Source organism: Oncorhynchus masou, unplaced genomic scaffold, assembly GCF_036934945.1.
Source record: "Oncorhynchus masou masou isolate Uvic2021 unplaced genomic scaffold, UVic_Omas_1.1 unplaced_scaffold_1034, whole genome shotgun sequence".
Taxonomy (NCBI): Eukaryota; Metazoa; Chordata; class Actinopteri; order Salmoniformes; family Salmonidae; genus Oncorhynchus; species Oncorhynchus masou.
Window position 1 is genome coordinate 1 of NW_027000037.1, and position 20,000 is coordinate 20,000.

At 45.2% G+C, this 20,000-nt stretch overlaps 1 protein-coding gene across 1 annotated transcript; it reads left to right on the forward strand.

Moving 5' to 3' along the window:
- The first annotated feature begins 8,506 nt into the window (after positions 1 to 8,506).
- Positions 8,507 to 12,514, forward strand: LOC135528785 (protein-cysteine N-palmitoyltransferase HHAT-like protein). Its single transcript, XM_064957843.1, has 5 exons — positions 8,507 to 9,119; positions 9,510 to 9,545; positions 9,770 to 9,971; positions 11,177 to 11,318; positions 11,685 to 12,514. Exons 1-5 carry the CDS (start codon positions 8,947 to 8,949, stop codon positions 11,840 to 11,842), a joined length of 711 nt encoding a protein of 236 aa, XP_064813915.1. The 5' UTR covers positions 8,507 to 8,946; the 3' UTR covers positions 11,843 to 12,514.
- Positions 12,515 to 20,000: the final 7,486 nt, after the last annotated feature.

Here is a 20,000-nt window from a genome sequence, read left to right on the forward strand (position 1 = left end):
ATGTTTTCTTCATGGTAAACACTGCATATGTTTTCTTCAATGTAAACACTGCATATGTTTTCTTCACGGTAAACACTGCATATGTTTTCTTCATGGTAAACACTGCATATGTTTTCTTCAATGTAAACACTGCATATGTTTTCTTCAAGATAAACACTGCATATGTTTTCTTCAAGGTAAACACTGCATATGTTTTCTTCAAGGTAAACACTGCATATGTTTTCTTCAAGGTAAACACTGCATATGTTTTCTTCAAGGTAAACACTGCATATGTTTTCTTCACGGTAAACACTGCATATGTTTTCTTCACGGTAAACACTGCATATGTTTTCTTAAACACTGCATATGTTTTCTTCATAAAACACTGCATATGTTTTCTTCATGGTAAACACTGCATATGTTTTCTTCAATGTAAACACTGCATATGTTTTCTTCATGGTAAACACTGCATATGTTTTCTTCAAGGTAAACACTGCATATGTTTTCTTCACGGTAAACACTGCATATGTTTTCTTCACGGTAAACACTGCATATGTTTTCTTCAATGTAAACACTGCATATGTTTTCTTCATGGTAAACACTGCATATGTTTTCTTCAATGTAAACACTGCATATGTTTTCTTCATGGTAAACACTGCATATGTTTTCTTCATGGTAAACACTGCATATGTTTTCTTCAATGTAAACACTGCATATGTTTTCTTCAATGTAAACACTGCATATGTTTTCTTCACGGTAAACACTGCATATGTTTTCAATGTAAACACTGCATATGTTTTCTTCATGTAAACACTGCATATGTTTTCTTCACGGTAAACACTGCATATGTTTTCTTCAATGTAAACACTGCATATGTTTTCTTCACGGTAAACACTGCATATGTTTTCTTCATGCATATGTTTTCTTCAAAACACTGCATATGTTTTCTTCAATGTAAACACTGGTTTTCTTCAAAAACACTGCATATGTTTTCTTCAAGGTAAACACTGCATATGTTTTCTTCACGGTAAACACTGCATATGTTTTCTTCATGGTAAACACTGCATATGTTTTCTTCAAGATAAACACTGCATATGTTTTCTTCAATGCATATGTTTTCTTCACTGCATATGTTTTCTTCACGGTAAACACTGCATATGTTTTCTTCATGGTAAACACTTCACGGTAAACATATGTTTTCTTCAATGTAAACACTGCATATGTTTTCTTCAAAACACTGATAAAAACACTGCATATGTTTTCTTCAAGGTAAACACTGCATATGTTTTCTTCAAGGTAAACACTGCATATGTTTTCTTCAAGGTAAACACTGCATATGTTTTCTTCTTCAAGGTAAACACTGCATATGTTTTCTTCACGGTAAACACTGCATATGTTTTCTTCACGGTAAACACTGCATATGTTTTCTTCACGGTAAACACTGCATATGTTTTCTTCATGGTAAACTGTTATGTACTTGAGTGAAGACCCAAAAGCGGTTTTAACAGAAAACAGAGTTCTTTAATGAAAAACAGGAATGGCATAAATCCTCTTCCAACGTTGTCAATGGAACAAAAAGAACGTTAGTATAGTGCAGGATGCACCTGCCAGGCAGACTCCGACAGGATAGGACAAGGTGGAAGCAAACGAGACGACAGCTTGCTTCTGGCATCAAAAACACAAACAAGAATCAGACCCTGAAAGTAGCAGGAACAGAGAGAGAAATAGAGACCTAATCAGAGGGGGAAGAGAGAACAGGTGGGAAAGAGTGAATGAGCTAGTTAGGGGAGATGTAGAACAGCTGAAGAATGAGAGACAGAGAAGGTAACCTAAAAAGACCAGCAGAGAGAGACAGAGTGAAGAGAAAGGACAGGAACAGACATAACAAGACATGACAGTACCCCCCCCACTCACCGAGCGCCTCCTGGCGCACTCGAGGAGGAAACCTGGCGGCAACGGAGGAAATCATCGATCAGCGAACGGTCCAGCACGTCCCGAGAGGGAACCCAACTCCTCTCCTCAGGACCGTACCCCTCCCAATCCACTAGGTACTGATGACCACGGCCCCGAGGGCGCATGTCCAAAATCTTACGAACCCTGTAGATGGGTGCGCCTCGACAAGGATGGGGGGAGGGACGAGCGGGGGCGCGAAGAACGGGCTTAACACAGGAGACATGGAAGACCGGGTGAACGCGACGAAGATAGCGCGGGAGAAGAAGTCGCACTGCGACAGGATTAATGACCTGAGAAATACGGAACGGACCAATGAACCGCGGGGCCAACTTGCGAGAAGCTGTCTTAAGGGGAAGGTTCTGAGTGGAGAGCCATACTCTCTGACCGCAACAATATCTAGGACTCTTGGTCCTACGCTATTAGCGGCCCTCACAGTCTGCGCCTATTACGGCAAAGTGCCGACCTGACCCCTTCCAGGTGCGCGCAACGCTGGACAAAAGCCTGAGCGGAGGGGACGCAGGACTCGGCGAGCTGAGATGAGAACAGCGGAGGCTGGTACCCGAGGCTACTCTGAAAAGGAGATAGACCGGTAGCAGACGAGGGAAGCGAGCTGTGGGCGTACTCTGCCCAGGGAGCTGTTCTGACCAAGACGCAGGGTTACGAAAAGAAAGACTGCGTAAAATGCGACCAACAGTCTGATTGGCCCGTTCGGCTTGACCGTTAGACTGGGGATGAAAGCCGGACGAGAGACTGACGGAAGCCCCAATCAAGCGGCAAAACTCCCTCCAAAATTGAGACGGAACTGCGGGCCTCTGTCGGAAACGACGTCAGACGGAAGGCCATGAATTCGGAAAACATTCTCGATAATGATCTGAGCCGTCTCCTTAGCAGAAGGGAGCTTAGCGAGAGGAATGAAATGAGCCGCCTTAGAGAATCTATCGACAACCGTAAGAATAACTGTCTTCCCGCTGATGAAGGCAGTCCGGTGATAAAATCTAAAGCGATGTGAGACCACGGTCGAGAGGGAATGGGAAGCGGTCTGAGACGGCCGGCAGGAGGAGAGTTCCCAGATTTAGTCTGCGCGCAGACCGAACAAGCGGCGACAAATCGACGCGCGTCACGTTCCCGAGTGGGCCACCAGAAACGCTGGCGAATGGAAGCGAGCGTACCCCGAACGCCGGGTGGCCGGCTAACTTGGCAGAGTGGGCCCACTGAAGAACGGCCGGACGAGTAGGAACGGGAACGAACAGAAGGTTCCTAGGACAAGCTCGCGCGACGGAGTGTGAGCGAGTGCTTGCTTTACCTGCCTCTCAATTCCCCAGACAGTCAACCCGACAACACGCCCCTCAGGGAGAATCCCCGGGTCGGTGGAGACCTCAGAAGAACTGAAGAGACGAGATAAAGCATCAGGCTTGGTGTTTTTTGAGCCCGGACGATAAGAAATAACAAACTCGAAACGAGCGAAAAACAGAGCCCAACGAGCCTGACGCGCATTAAGTCGCTTTGGCTGAACGGATGTACTCAAGGTTCCTATGGTCAGTCCAAACGACAAAAAGGAACGGTCGCCCTCTCCAACCACTGTCGCCATTCGCCTAGGGCTAAGCGGGATGGCGAGCAGTTCGCGATTACCAACATCATAGTTACGTTCTGACGGCGATAAGCGATGAGAGAAAAACGCGCAAGGATGGACCTTGCCGTCAGAGAGAGAGCGCTGAGAAAGAATGGCTCCCACGCCCACCTCTGACGCTGGCCAACCTCAACAACAAACTGACTAGAGATGTCAGGTGTAACAAGAATAGGTGCGGATGTAAAACGATTCTTAAGAAGATCAAAAGCTCCCTGGGCGGAAACGGACCACTTAAAGCACGTCTTAACAGAAGTAAGGGCTGTGAGGGAGCTGCCACCTGACCGAAATTACGGATGAAACGACGATAGAAATTAGCGAAGCCCAGAAAGCGCTGCAGCTCGACGCGTGACTTAGGAACGGGCCAATCAATGACAGCCTGGACCTTAGCGGGATCCATCTTAATGCCCTCAGCGGAAATAACGGAACCGAGAAAAGGGACAGAGGCGGCATGAAAAGTGCACTTCTCAGCCTTCACATAAAGACAGTTCTCCAAAAGGCGCTGAGGACGCGCCGCACGTGCTGAACATGAATCGAGAGAGACGGTGAAAAAATCAGGATATCGTCCATGTAAACGAAAACAAAAATGTTCAGCATGTCTTCAGGACGCGTTAACTAGTGCCTGAAAGACAGCTGGAGCGTTAACGAGGCCGAAAGGAAGAACCCGGTATTCAAAGTGCCCTAACGGAGTGTTAAACGCCGTCTTCCACTCGTCCCCCTCCCTGATGCGCACGAGATGGTAGGCGTTACGAAGGTCCAATTTGGTGAAAACCTGGCTCCCTGCAGGATCTCGAAGGCTGAAGACATAAGAGGAAGCGGATAACGATTCTTAACTGTTATGTCATTCAGCCTCGATAATCCACGCATGGGCGCAGGGACCCGTCCTTCTTCTGAACAAAAAAAAAAAAAAACTCCGGCGGGAGAGGAGGAGGAGACTATGGTACCGGCGTCAAGCGAAACCGACAAATAATCCTCGAGAGCCTTACGTTCGGGAGCCGACAGAGAGTATAATCTACCCCGGGGGGAGTAGTTCCCGGAAGGAGATCAATACTACAGTCATACGACCGGTGTGGAGGGAGAGAAGTGGCCTTGGAACGACTGAACACCGTGCGCAGATCGTGATACTCCTCCGGCACCCCTGTCAAATCGCCAGGCTCCTCCTGTGAAGAAGAGACAGAGGAAACAGGAGGGATAGCAGACATTAAACAGGTCACATGACAAGAAACATTCCAGGATAGGATAGTATTACTAGACCAATTAATAGAAGGGTTATGGCGCACTAGCCAGGGATGACCCAAAACAACAGGTGTAAAAGGTGAACGAAAAATTAAAAAAGAAATGGTTTCGCTATGATTACCAGAGACAGTGAGGGTTAAAGGCAGCGTCTCACGCTGAATCTTGGGGAGAGAACTACCATCTAAAGCGAACAAGGCCGTGGGCTCCCCTAACTGTCTGAGAGGAATGTCATGTTCCCGAGCCCAGGTCTCGTCCATAAAACAGCCCTCCGCCCCAGAGTCTATCAAGGCACTGCAGGAAGCAGATGAACCGGGCCAGCGGAGATGGACCGGAAGGGTAGTGCGTGATCCAGAAGGAGAGGCCTGAGTAGTTGCGCTCACCAGTAGCCCTCCCCTTACTGATGAGCTCTGGCTTTTACTGGACATGAGGTGACAAAATGACCAGCGGAGCCGCAGTAGAGACAGAGGCGATTGATTCTCCGTTCCTTCTCCTTGGCCGAGATGCGGATACCCCCAGCTGCATAGGCTCAGCATCCGAGCCGGCGGAGGAGGGTGGCAGTGATGCGGCAGGTGGCAGTGATGTGGAGAGGGGAGCAACGGAGAACGCGAGCTCCTTTCCACGAGCTCGGCGACGAAGATCAAACCGTCGCTCTATGCGAATAGCGAGAGCTATTAAGGAGTCCAGACTGGAAGGAACCTCCCGGGAGAGGATCTCATCCTTAACCTCGACGAGGAGACCCTCCAGAAAACGAGCGAGCAAAGCCGGCTCTGCTCCAGTCACTAGAGGCAGTGAGAGTGCGAAACTCAATAGAATAATCCGTTATGGATCGATTCCCCTGACATAGGGAAGACAGGGCCCTGGAAGCCTCCTCCCCAAAAACAGAACGGTCAAAAACCCGTATCATCTCCTCCTTAAAGTCCTGGTACTGGGAAATACACTCAGCCCTCGCCTCCCAGATTGCCGTGCCCCACTCACGCGCCCGTCCGGTAAGGAGAGAAATGACGTAGGCGATGCGGGCTGCGCTCCTGGAGTAAGTGTTGGGCTGGAGAGAGAACACCACATCACACTGAGTGAGGAATGAGCGGCACTCAGTGGGCTCCCCAGAGTAACAGGGCGGGTTGTTGATCCTGGGCTCCGGAGACTCGGAAACCCTGGAAGTGGGCGGTGGATCGAGGTGGAGTTGGTGAACCTGTCTTGTGAGGTCGGAGACCTGGACGGCCAGGGTCTCAACGGCATGTCGAGCAGCAGACAATTCCTCCTCGTGTCTGCCTAGCATCGCTCCCTGGATCTCGACGGCGGAGTGAAAAGGGTCCGGAGCCGCTGGGTCCATTCTTGGTCTGATTCTTCTGTTATGTACTTGAGTGAAGACCCAAAAGCGGTTTTAACAGAAAACAGAGTTCTTTAATGAAAAACAGGAATGGCATAAATCCTCTTCCAACGTTGTCAATGGAACAAAAAGAACGTTAGTATAGTGCAGGATGCACCTGCCAGGCAGACTCCGACAGGATAGGACAAGGTGGAAGCAAACGAGACGACAGCTTGCTTCTGGCATCAAAAACACAAACAAGAATCAGACCCTGAAAGTAGCAGGAACAGAGAGAGAAATAGAGACCTAATCAGAGGGGGAAGAGAGAACAGGTGGGAAAGAGTGAATGAGCTAGTTAGGGGAGATGTAGAACAGCTGAAGAATGAGAGACAGAGAAGGTAACCTAAAAAGACCAGCAGAGAGAGACAGAGTGAAGAGAAAGGACAGGAACAGACATAACAAGACATGACAGTAAACACTGCATATGTTTTCTTCACGGTAAACACTGCATATGTTTTCTTCACGGTAAACACTGCATATGTTTTCTTCAATGTAAACACTGCATATGTTTTCTTCAATGTAAACACTGCATATGTTTTCTTCAATGTAAACACTGCATATGTTTTCTTCACGGTAAACACTGCATATGTTTTCTTCATGGTAAACACTGCATATGTTTTCTTCACGGTAAACACTGCATATGTTTTCTTCAATGTAAACACTGCATATGTTTTCTTCACGGTAAACACTGCATATGTTTTCTTCATGGTAAACACTGCATATGTTTTCTTCACGGTAAACACTGCATATGTTTTCTTCAATGTAAACTCTGGATATGTTTTCTTCACGGTAAACACTGCATATGTTTTCTTCACGGTAAACACTGCATATGTTTTCTTCACGGTAAACACTGTATATGTTTTCTTCACGGTAAACACTGTATATGTTTTCTTCATGGTAAACACTGCATATGTTTTCTTCACGGTAAACACTGCATATGTTTTCTTCACGGTAAACACTGCATACGTTTTCTCAATCGGAAACAACTTTTTAATGGTACATTGTCGATGGGATTGAATCCCGGCCTAATGCTGGGCGTACACTATGCAACTTCTAAATAATAACACATTTCCCCAGTTTCTTGTCACAAATCTTTCATTCAAACCATCCTCAACCCCAGGATGTGGGTGCTCACATTACACCATGATTCCCTAGTTAATCATGCCCTGCATTTCTTGGGTTCTCGTAAAAATGCGATAAAGAAAACATAACCGAAACATAACCAAACATAACCGAAACATAACCAAACATAACCGAAACATAACCAAACATAACGCAAACAGCGTCATTAATTAGTGTGCACAATTAATGTGACCAGCCAATGGAAGAGGCGCAGAATATGGACCAGCCAATGGAAGAGGCGCAGAATATGGACCAGCCAATGGAAGAGGCTCAGAATATGGACCAGCCAATGGAAGAGGCTCAGAATATGGACCAGCCGATGGAAGTGGCGCAGAATATGGACCAGCCAATGGAAGAGGTGCAGAATGTGGACCAGCCAATGGAAGATGCTCAGAATATGGACCAGCCAATGGAAGAGGTACAGAATATGGACCAGCCAATGGAAGAGGTGCAGAATATGGACCAGCCAATTGGAAGAGGTGCAGAATATGAACCAGCCAATGGTTGGACTTGGACAATATGGACTTTCGATTCTACAGAGGGAATGGGAGGTCATATAAAACGTTTAACATTGAAAAGGCAGCTGTTCTCTCCACAGCTCCCCCAATCTGTCTTACATCACCTCGGTCCGCACGGTGCATGTTGTTGTTGCTCTCCTCTTCACCATCTGTTTTGGTCTCACATGCTAAGGGCTCATTGGCTATTGGCAGTTGTCCGTTGCCCAATTGCGTCGTAGCACTGCTCATACTACAAGATGTACGACAAAAATGTCTGACATGTCAGAAATGTATAAGGTCATCCGACAGGGGTCTGGAGAACGGAACAGTCATCATCGGTGCGTCTTTGACCTGTTCAAACTACGCCAGTCGCGACGTATACTGACCCTAGCCCAAGTTCACAGGATTTCACCCCGATCGTTCAAATTAATCCGAGATGGAAAAAAAACATGTCGAATTCGTAGCGAAGTAGTGGAGTGTACACCCTGCATAAATCCACTGGATTGAATCCTGTTTATTTCCTCACCTGACCAGGAAAAGCTGACCAGGAAAACAAAAAATACAACCTCATCTTATAGGCCAATATCACTACCTAACAGAGATATCAAGTTTAGCATGATTTCTCTACAGAGCTGTCGGTGGTTGTGGTAATACAAATATAATATTATGCTACGGTATTATCTTCTCTCTATATAGCGTATAAATATTATCAATGACACGTTAAAATTTGTAACAAAACTTTAAGTTAATTGCATGTTGTTTCAAATGATGCATGATCTGACAGGAACTTAACTTGTTGTTCTCGTCTGTAGCTGGTCTAGCCTACTCTAACCTGGTGTATAAATGGTCTCTCTGTCTCGTCTGTAGCTGGTCTGGCCTACTCTAACCTGGTGTATGACTGGTCTCTCTGTCTCGTCTGTAGCTGGTCTGGCCTACTCTAACCTGGTGTATGACTGGTCTCTCTGTCTCATCTGTAGCTGGTCTGGCCTACTCTAACCTGGTGTATGACTGGTCTCTCTGTCTCGTCTGTAGCTGGTCTGGCCTACTCTAACCTGGTGTATGACTGGTCTCTCTGTCTCGTCTGTAGCTGGTCTGGCCTACTCTAACCTGGTGTATGACTGGTCTCTCTGTCTCATCTGTAGCTGGCCTGGCCTACTCTAACATGGTGTATGACTGGTCTCTCTGTCTCGTCTGTAGCTGGCCTGGCCTACTCTAACCTGGTGTACGACTGGGTGAAGGCAGCGGTGATGTTTGGGGTGATCAACACTGTGGCCAGACTGGATCATCTGGATCCTCCTCAGCCTCCTAAGTGTATCACCATGCTCTACGTGTTCGCTGAGACGTAAGTGTCCAACCACCACAGGGATTCACATGTACTGAATCCCTAGTTTAAGAGCATTGGTCCAGTAATCGAATGGTCGCTGGTTTGAATACGAGAGACGAATAGATAGGTGAAAAATCCCTCGAATGTGCCCTTGTGCAAGGCACTTAAACTGCATTGCTCCTGTAAATCGCTCAGGGATAAGAGTGTCTGCTAAAGGACGTAAATGTATGTCTCAGGACCCTAACCCTTCACATGTGAACACTTGTCTAGTGAATGTCGGAAGCTGTGTTCTGTGCCATTTCATTATACACCTACTACTGGACGTGGACATCACAATGAGTATTGAGTTTTAGGTCAATGAATATAGAGTCCATGCTCTCTAACTAATATCCTCTCTTCAATTTGTAGGCACTTTGACAGAGGCATCAATGACTGGCTGTGCAAGTGAGTGTCCAATAGTCGATATAGATGGCAAAACATTTTCAAAACCCTCTTAATGCCCAGAATTCATTTTAAAGCTTATTTACTCCCCAATATCAGTGGTCCCTAAACGGTTTCACTCTGGCCCCACTTCCATGATTGGGGAACATCCTTTGATGACCAGAGACAAAAACCATGAACCCTTCAGTACTAACAAACGGTGTCTCCATCTCGATCTCCTCTGACAGGTATGTTTACGATTACATTGGAGGAAGCCACAAACATATCTTCAAGGAGCTTGTGGCGACCATCTGTACGTTCGTTGTGACCACTTTGTGGCTGGGTCCATGTGAGCTGGTCTACATCTGGTCGTTCTTCAACTGCTTTGGTCTCAACCTGGAGCTCTGGGTGGACAAGATCTTCTCCTTACCTCCCTTCTCCAACATCGAGGTCAGTTAACACCAGCGGCAAACCATCCTTGCCTCCCACTGCTGGCTTGCCTCTGAAGCAAAGCAGTGTTGATCCCGTTTGATCCTTGGGTGGGAGACCAGATGCTGCTGGAAGTGGTGTTGGAGGGCCAGTAGGAGGCACTCTTTCATCTGGTCAACAACAAAACATATCCAAATGCCCCAGGGCAGTAACTGGGGACATTGCCCTGTGTAGGGTGCTGTCTTTTGGATGGGATGTCCTGACTCTCTGAGGTCATTAAAGATCCCATGGCACTTATCGTAAGAGTAGGGGTGTTAACCCGGGGTCCAGGCTAAATTCCCAATCTGGCCCTCATACCATCATGGCCACCTAATCATCCCCAGTTTCCAATTGGCTCATTCATCCCCCCTCTATTATCCCACCTCTATTCCCCAGGTCATTGCTGTAAATGAGAATGTGTTCTCAGTTAACTTACCTGGTAAAGTAAGGGTTAAAAAATACAAGGCAAATTGTTATTGAAAATGAATGGATACTATGTGGGAAAGAGCTGTTCTATGGTAGACCAACCCTCATCCTGGGGGGGCTACTGTACCGTCTGCAGGAGAGGCTACTGTACCCTCTGGGGGTGCTACTGTACCGTCTGGGGGGGGGCTGCTGTACCCTTTGGGGAGGCTACTGTACCGTCTGGGGGGCTGCTGTACCCTTTGGGGGGGCCTGCTGTACCCTCTGGGGGCTACTGTACCCTTTGGGGGGCTACTGTACCCTCTGGGGGCTACTGTACCCTTTGGGGGGCTGCTGTACCCTTTGGGGGGGGGCTACTGTACCGTCTGGGGGGGCTGTACCCTTTGGGGGGCTGCTGTACCCTCTGGGGGGGCTGTACCCTTTGGGGGCTAATGTACCCTCTGGGGGGCTGCTGTACCCTTTGGGGGGCCTGCTGTACCCTCTGGGGGGCTACTGTACCCTTTGGGGGGCTACTGTACCCTCTGGGGGCTACTGTACCCTTTGGGGGGGGGGCTACTGTACCCCAGCTGTGTACTGATATGAATCAGCTGCTCATTGGAATCATGATTAGCTGAATCAGATGTGCTGCCAATGTTACCATAATGGCTCCCAATATTTAAATATGGCTTTGAAATCCAATCCTTTCAGATTCATATCTGCAGGAGTGGCTGTAGAAAATACTGGTCTGGAGACTGATTGAGTCCCTATGTCCCCTCTGTTTACAGTATGCCATAGGTGAGGCCATGTCTCGTAGAATCAGAGCCATCTTCGGGGCCATCAACTTCTGGACTATCGTCCTCTACAACGTCCTGGCTCTCAACAGTCTGGAGTTTGCTAAGCTGGTGGGAAAAAGGCTGATCGTCCAAGGTAAGAAGGACCTTTACTGTAGTGGACAACACAAAGTCCAATGCTCAAAAGTCACGGGGAAAAAGGTATATGACATAATTACATTACAGGCCAAAAGTAAATATTGTATGTAGTTACATAGAAAAAATGCCACAGGGAATAACGACTTGTTGGTCTGAGGTGTTCTTGACCAGTCTGATAAAGATGTCCTCCTTCCTTGGAAACTGTTCTTGACCAGTCTGATAAAGATGTCCTCCTTCCTTGGAAACTGTTCTTGACCCATCTAGTTTACATTGAAAACGGCAGTCGTTCAAAAGTATATTTTCTCCATCTCATATTTCACATCTTTCTCTAGTCTATTTCTCACTTCTTGTCTCTGTCTTCCAGGTTTCCCTCTGTCCACCCTGTCTGTGCTGTTTGTGACCTACTGTGGTGTTCAGCTGGTGAAGGAGAGGGAGAGAAAACAAGCCTTTTTGGATGACCCCGAGCCAGCGGCCGTGCCCCAAGACATGCCTGAGGAGGTCGGAAAAATGAAAGCTGAGTAAACGCATAAACAAGGAGAAAACTTAATTTTGTTTTTTGAGGACCTGGTTTTCACATCAACAGTCAACAACCCCCCCCCCCCCCAGCCCCGTTCATATTTTTACACTCTTGAGCTTCCATACTGTACTGAATCATGCCAGACTGTCACAAGTCACAGATAATCATCGTCGTGGCAACTCTTCTACTGCTACTACTACTACTACCAAGTTGTCACCATGACAACTACTACTCTACCACTCTGTTGTTTTTTTAAAATACAAAGCATTATTTTATCATTTTTAACTGTGAAAAGTCCTGAAGTGCACTTGCTGTAGATAATCGTCATTTGACACGTACCCTCGTCCTTTTTGGTACATACACCGAAGGTACATTTTTGTATATTCATATAAAACAAAAGATGGATATCAGGAAATTGAAGAGAGACATGGCAAATATTTTATGCAGACACAGCTAATATATTGACATCATATGTTCTTATTTAGAGCAACTTACAGTAGTGATTGTATCCATTTTTTGTACTGGTCCCCAGTGGGAATCAAACCCACATCCTTGGCATTGCACGTTGTTGTCAAACACCTCTGAGCCAAATGTCTCTACATTTTGTTCAAGTGTCATTTATGTTTGTTTTTAATGTACCAAAACTATTGCAGTAATACAAAACTGAAACCTCATAACTCTGTCTTGTTTGTGTTAATATTACATAGGCTTTTTCTGCAGAATGTTTATTTCTACTTGAGACCTAAATGACATCAACATTTTTCATCTTACATCTTGAGAATTTCTTTAAGTAAGAGATCCAGTGGGAGTCCCTGCCGAGTAACTATATAGGTACACATGTTACAGAAGAGGCCTACTTTATCTCTTCAGGATATTTTTAGGCTGTTGTATTGGTTGAGCCCCCAGCTAACAAGAATCAAAGGGTTACAGTATTATTGAACAGAAAATGTGGTTCAAAATGGATGAATAATTTATAGAATGGATTACATTCTTAGAAATAAATCTTTGTGTATATTGTTTTCATATGGAATGAACCCCAACCCAAACATATCACTGAAGTCCATCCCTCCATTCTACTATAGACAGTATCCATGACTGCTCAACTCCATACAGTATCCATGACTGCTCAACTCCATACAGTATCCATGACTGCTCAACTCCATACAGTATCCATGACTGCTCCTCTATACAGTGTCCATGACTGCTCAACTCCATACAGTATCCATGACTGCTCAACTCCATACAGTATCCATGACTACTCAACTCCATACAGTATCCATGACTACTCAACTCCATACGGTATCCGTGACTGCTCAACTCCATACAGTATCCATGACTACTCAACTCCATACAGTATCCATGACTGCTCAACTCCATAGAGTATCCATGACTGCTCAACTCCATACAGTATCCATGACTAATCAACTCCATACAGTATCCATGACTGCTCAACTCCATACAGTATCCATGACTAATCAACTCCATACAGTATCCATGACTACTCAACTCCATACAGTATCCATGACTACTCAACTCCATACAGTATCCATGACTACTCAACTCCATACAGCATCCATGACTGCTCAACTCCATACAGTATCCATGACTAATCAAATCAACTCCATACAGTATCCATGACTACTCAACTCCATACAGTATCCATGACTAATCAACTCCATACAGTATCCATGACTGCTCAACTCCATACAGTATCCATGACTGCTCAACTCCATACAGTATCCATGACTGCTCAACTACATACAGTATCCATGACTGCTCCTCTATACAGTGTCCATGACTGCTCAACTCCATACAGTATCCATGACTGCTCAACTCCATACAGTGTCCATGACTGCTCAACTCCATACAGTATCCATGACTACTCAACTCCATACAGTATCCATGACTACTCAACTCCATACAGTATCCATGACTGCTCAACTCCATACAGTATCCATGACTGCTCAACTCCATACAGTATCCATGACTGCTCAACTCCATACAGTATCCATGACTGCTCAACTCCATACAGTATCCATGACTGCTCAACTCCATACAGTATCCATGACTGCTCAACTCCATACAGTATCCATGACTACTCAACTCCATACAGTATCCATGACCGCTCAACTCCATACAGTATCCATGACTGCTCAACTCCATACAGTATCCATGAATAATCAACTCCATACAGTATCCATGACTGCTCAACTCCATACAGTATCCATGACTGCTCAACTCCATACAGTATCCATGACTGCTCCTCTATACAGTGTCCATGACTGCTCAACTCCATACAGTATCCATGACTGCTCAACTCCATACAGTATCCATGACTACTCAACTCCATACAGTATCCATGACTACTCAACTCCATACGGTATCCGTGACTGCTCAACTCCATACAGTATCCATGACTGCTCAACTCCATACAGTATCCATGACTGCTCAACTCCATACAGTATCCATGACTAATCAACTCCATACAGTATCCATGACTAATCAACTCCATACAGTATCCATGACTAATCAACTCCATACAGTATCCATGACTACTCAACTCCATACAGTATCCATGACTACTCAACTCCATACAGTATCCATGACTACTCAACTCCATACAGCATCCATGACTGCACAACTCCATACAGTATCCATGACTGCTCAACTCCATACAGTATCCATGACTAATCAAATCAACTCCATACAGTATCCATGACTACTCAACTCCATACAGTATCCATGACTAATCAACTCCATACAGTATCCATGACTGCTCAACTCCATACAGTATCCATGACTGCTCAACTCCATACAGTATCCATGACTGCTCAACTACATACAGTATCCATGACTGCTCCTCTATACAGTGTCCATGACTGCTCAACTCCATACAGTATCCATGACTGCTCAACTCCATACATTGTCCATCACTGCTCAACTCCATACAGTATCCATGACTACTCAACTCCATACAGTATCCATGACTACTCAACTCCATACAGTATCCATGACTGCTCAACTCCATACAGTATCCATGACTGCTCAACTCCATACAGTATCCATGACTGCTCAACTCCATACAGTATCCATGACTGCTCAACTCCATACAGTATCCATGACTGCACAACTCCATACAGTATCCATGACTGCTCAACTCCATACAGTATCCATGACTACTCAACTCCATACAGTATCCATGACCGCTCAACTCCATACAGTATCCATGACTGCTCAACTCCATACAGTATCCATGACTAATCAACTCCATACAGTATCCATGACTGCTCAACTCCATACAGTATCCATGACTGCTCAACTCCATACAGTATCCATGACTGCTCAACTCCATACAGTATCCATGACTACTCAACTCCATACAGTATCCATGACTGCTCAACTCCATACAGTATCCATGACTAATCAACTCCATACAGTATCCATGACTGCTCAACTCCATACAGTATCCATGACTAATCAACTCCATACAGTATCCATGACTACTCAACTCCATACAGTATCCATGACTACTCAACTCCATACAGTATCCATGACTACTCAACTCCATACAGCATCCATGACTGCTCAACTCCATACAGTATCCATGACTGCTCAACTCCATACAGTATCCATGACTAATCAAATCAACTCCATACAGTATCCATGACTACTCAACTCCATACAGTATCCATGACTAATCAACTCCATACAGTATCCATGACTGCTCAACTCCATACAGTATCCATGACTGCTCAACTCCATACAGTATCCATGACTGCTCAACTACATACAGTATCCATGACTGCTCCTCTATACAGTGTCCATGACTGCTCAACTCCATACAGTATCCATGACTGCTCAACTCCATACAGTGTCCATGACTGCTCAACTCCATACAGTATCCATGACTACTCAACTCCATACAGTATCCATGACTACTCAACTTCATACAGTATCCATGACTGCTCAACTCCATACAGTATCCATGACTGCTCAACTCCATACAGTATCCATGACTGCTCAACTCCATACAGTATCCATGACTGCTCAACTCCATACAGTATCCATGACTGCTCAACTCCATACAGTATCCATGACTACTCAACTCCATACAGTATCCATGACCGCTCAACTCCATACAGTATCCATGACTGCTCAACTCCATACAGTATCCATGACTAATCAACTCCATACAGTATCCATGACTGCTCAACTCCATACAGTATCCATGACTGCTCAACTCCATACAGTATCCATGACTGCTCCTCTATACAGTGTCCATGACTGCTCAACTTCATACAGTATCCATGACTGCTCAACTCCATACAGTATCCATGACTACTCAACTCCATACAGTATCCATGACTACTCAACTCCATACGGTATCCGTGACTGCTCAACTCCATACAGTATCCATGACTACTCAACTCCATACAGTATCCATGACTGCTCAACTCCATACAGTATCCATGACTGCTCAACTCCATACAGTATCCATGACTAATCAACTCCATACAGTATCCATGACTGCTCAACTCCATACAGTATCCATGACTAATCAACTCCATACAGTATCCATGACTACTCAACTCCATACAGTATCCATGACTGCTCAACTCCATACAGTATCCATGACTGCTCAACTCCATACAGTATCCATGACTAATCAACTCCATACAGTATCCATGACTGCTCAACTCCATACAGTATCCATGACTAATCAACTCCATACAGTATCCATGACTACTCAACTCCATACAGTATCCATGACTACTCAACTCCATACAGTATCCATGACTACTCAACTCCATACAGCATCCATGACTGCTCAACTCCATACAGTATCCATGACTGCTCAACTCCATACAGTATCCATGACTAATCAAATCAACTCCATACAGTATCCATGACTACTCAACTCCATACAGTATCCATGACTGCTCAACTCCATACAGTATCCATGACTGCTCAACTCCATACAGTATCCATGACTAATCAACTCCATACAGTATCCATGACTGCTCAACTCCATACAGTATCCATGACTAATCAACTCCATACAGTATCCATGACTACTCAACTCCATACAGTATCCATGACTACTCAACTCCATACAGTATCCATGACTGCTCAACTCCATACAGTATCCATGACTGCTCAACTCCATACAGTATCCATGACTGCTCAACTACATACAGTATCCATGACTGCTCCTCTATACAGTGTCCATGACTGCTCAACTCCATACAGTATCCATGACTGCTCAACTCCATACAGTGTCCATGACTGCTCAACTCCATACAGTATCCATGACTACTCAACTCCATACAGTATCCATGACTACTCAACTCCATACAGTATCCATGACTGCTCAACTCCATACAGTATCCATGACTGCTCAACTCCATACAGTATCCATGACTGCTCAACTCCATACAGTATCCATGACTGCTCAACTCCATACAGTATCCATGACTGCTCAACTCCATACAGTATCCATGACTGCTCAACTCCATACAGTATCCATGACTACTCAACTCCATACAGTATCCATGACCGCTCAACTCCATACAGTATCCATGACTGCTCAACTCCATACAGTATCCATGACTAATCAACTCCATACAGTATCCATGACTGCTCAACTCCATACAGTATCCATGACTGCTCAACTCCATACAGTATCCATGACTGCTCCTCTATACAGTGTCCATGACTGCTCAACTCCATACAGTATCCATGACTGCTCAACTCCATACAGTATCCATGACTACTCAACTCCATACAGTATCCATGACTACTCAACTCCATACGGTATCCGTGACTGCTCAACTCCATACAGTATCCATGACTACTCAACTCCATACAGTATCCATGACTGCTCAACTCCATACAGTATCCATGACTGCTCAACTCCATACAGTATCCATGACTAATCAACTCCATACAGTATCCATGGCTGCTCAACTCCATACAGTATCCATGACTAATCAACTCCATACAGTATCCATGACTACTCAACTCCATACAGTATCCATGACTACTCAACTCCATACAGTATCCATCACTACTCAACTCCATACAGCATCCATGACTGCACAACTCCATACAGTATCCATGACTGCTCAACTCCATACAGTATCCATGACTAATCAAATCAACTCCATACAGTATCCATGACTGCTCAACTCCATACAGTATCCATGACTGCTCAACTCCATACAGTATCCATGACTGCTCAACTACATACAGTATCCATGACTGCTCCTCTATACAGTGTCCATGACTGCTCAACTCCATACAGTATCCATGACTGCTCAAGTCCATACAGTGTCCATCACTGCTCAACTCCATACAGTATCCATGACTACTCAACTCCATACAGTATCCATGACTACTCAACTCCATACAGTATCCATGACTGCTCAACTCCATACAGTATCCATGACTGCTCAACTCCATACAGTATCCATGACTGCTCAACTCCATACAGTATCCATGACTGCTCAACTCCATACAGTATCCATGACTGCTCAACTCCATACAGTATCCATGACTACTCAACTCCATACAGTATCCATGACCGCTCAACTCCATACAGTATCCATGACTGCTCAACTCCATACAGTATCCATGACTGCTCAACTCCATACAGTATCCATGACTGCTCAACTCCATACAGTATCCATGACTGCTCAACTCCATACAGTATCCATGACTGCTCAACTCCATACAGTATCCATGACTGCTCAACTCCATACAGTATCCATGACTACTCAACTCCATACAGTGTCCATGACTGCTCAACTCCATACAGTATCCATGACTGCACAACTCCACTCTGCCATTATTTTACAGTAGAGATTAAGTGTGACATTTCTGCATCTCCCTCCTCCCCTCTCAGATGACACAGCCTGCTGCTGGATAAAGACCTGGGTTTAAATAACATTAGAAATCACTTAAATACTTCGTATTGCGTTTCCTTAAGCTTGTCTGGGTTACCAGATGGGTGGGTTTTACACAATGGGAATATTCAATTGGTTGCATTGCAACAGACAAGCTCAATGAAATACAGTTGAACTATTTGAAATATTTGAAATACTATTTGATTCCAGGTCTGGCTGGCAACATGCCACTCTGAGAGGGTCTGGGCTGAGGACCTATTCTGACATCAGTCGACACACTATGAAAGGCTCAAGCACCAAGGGATATGGGTTTAGTCTGGGACTCTCTGTCCTGTCACTGAAACCTGTTCAGTGAAATGTCTTCCGTCCAAGAGAGATTCAGTTGCTCACGAGTGGCGCAGCCGTCTAAGGCACTGCATCTCAGTGCTATAAGCGTCACTACGGTCGTGGCCAAAACGTTTTGAGAATGACACAAATATTGATTTTCACAAATTCTGCTGCCTCAGTTTGTATGATGGCAATTTGCATATACTCCAGATATCAGATAAATTGAAATTAATTGCAAAGTCCCTCTTTGCCATGCAAATGAAATGAATCCCAAAAAAACATTTCCACTGCATTTCAGCCCTGCTACAAAAGGACCAGCTGACATCATGTCAGTGATTCTCTCGTTAACACAGGTGTGAGTGTTGATGAGGACAAGGCTGGAGATCACTCTGTCATGCTGATTGAGTTTGAATAACAGACTGGAAGCTTCAAAAGGAGGGTGGTGCTTGGAATCATTGTTCTTCCTCTGTTAACCATGGTTACCTGCAAGGAAACACGTGCCGTCATCATTGCTTTCCACCACAGTTCAGTGATAATACTTCTGTTCCGGGTTGGGATTTGATAAGATTTGGAGACAACATAATAAACTGTTAGGAATACAACTTTCTGTCCTCAAATGTATTTTTGATGAACTCTCTAATGGACTCTAGGTGCTCTATGAAGGTACTCTGTGTCCCCCACATGAAAACATACTTCCGGAACATTCCCACTGTCACCACAAGGGGGCCTTGTCTCACTGTCTAAAATCCCATGTGTCACTGATGCGGAGGATGTAGCCTAGTGTACATTTATAAATCAAAGTTGCCCACTTCACATTCAGGACAAATGTCTCAGCCATTCATCACTCAACACTAGGATACGCAAGAGTGTCTCAAAGCTCTTCAGGAATCTTGTCCGTGTCCTCTCTCATTCACACTGATCTGACAGGACG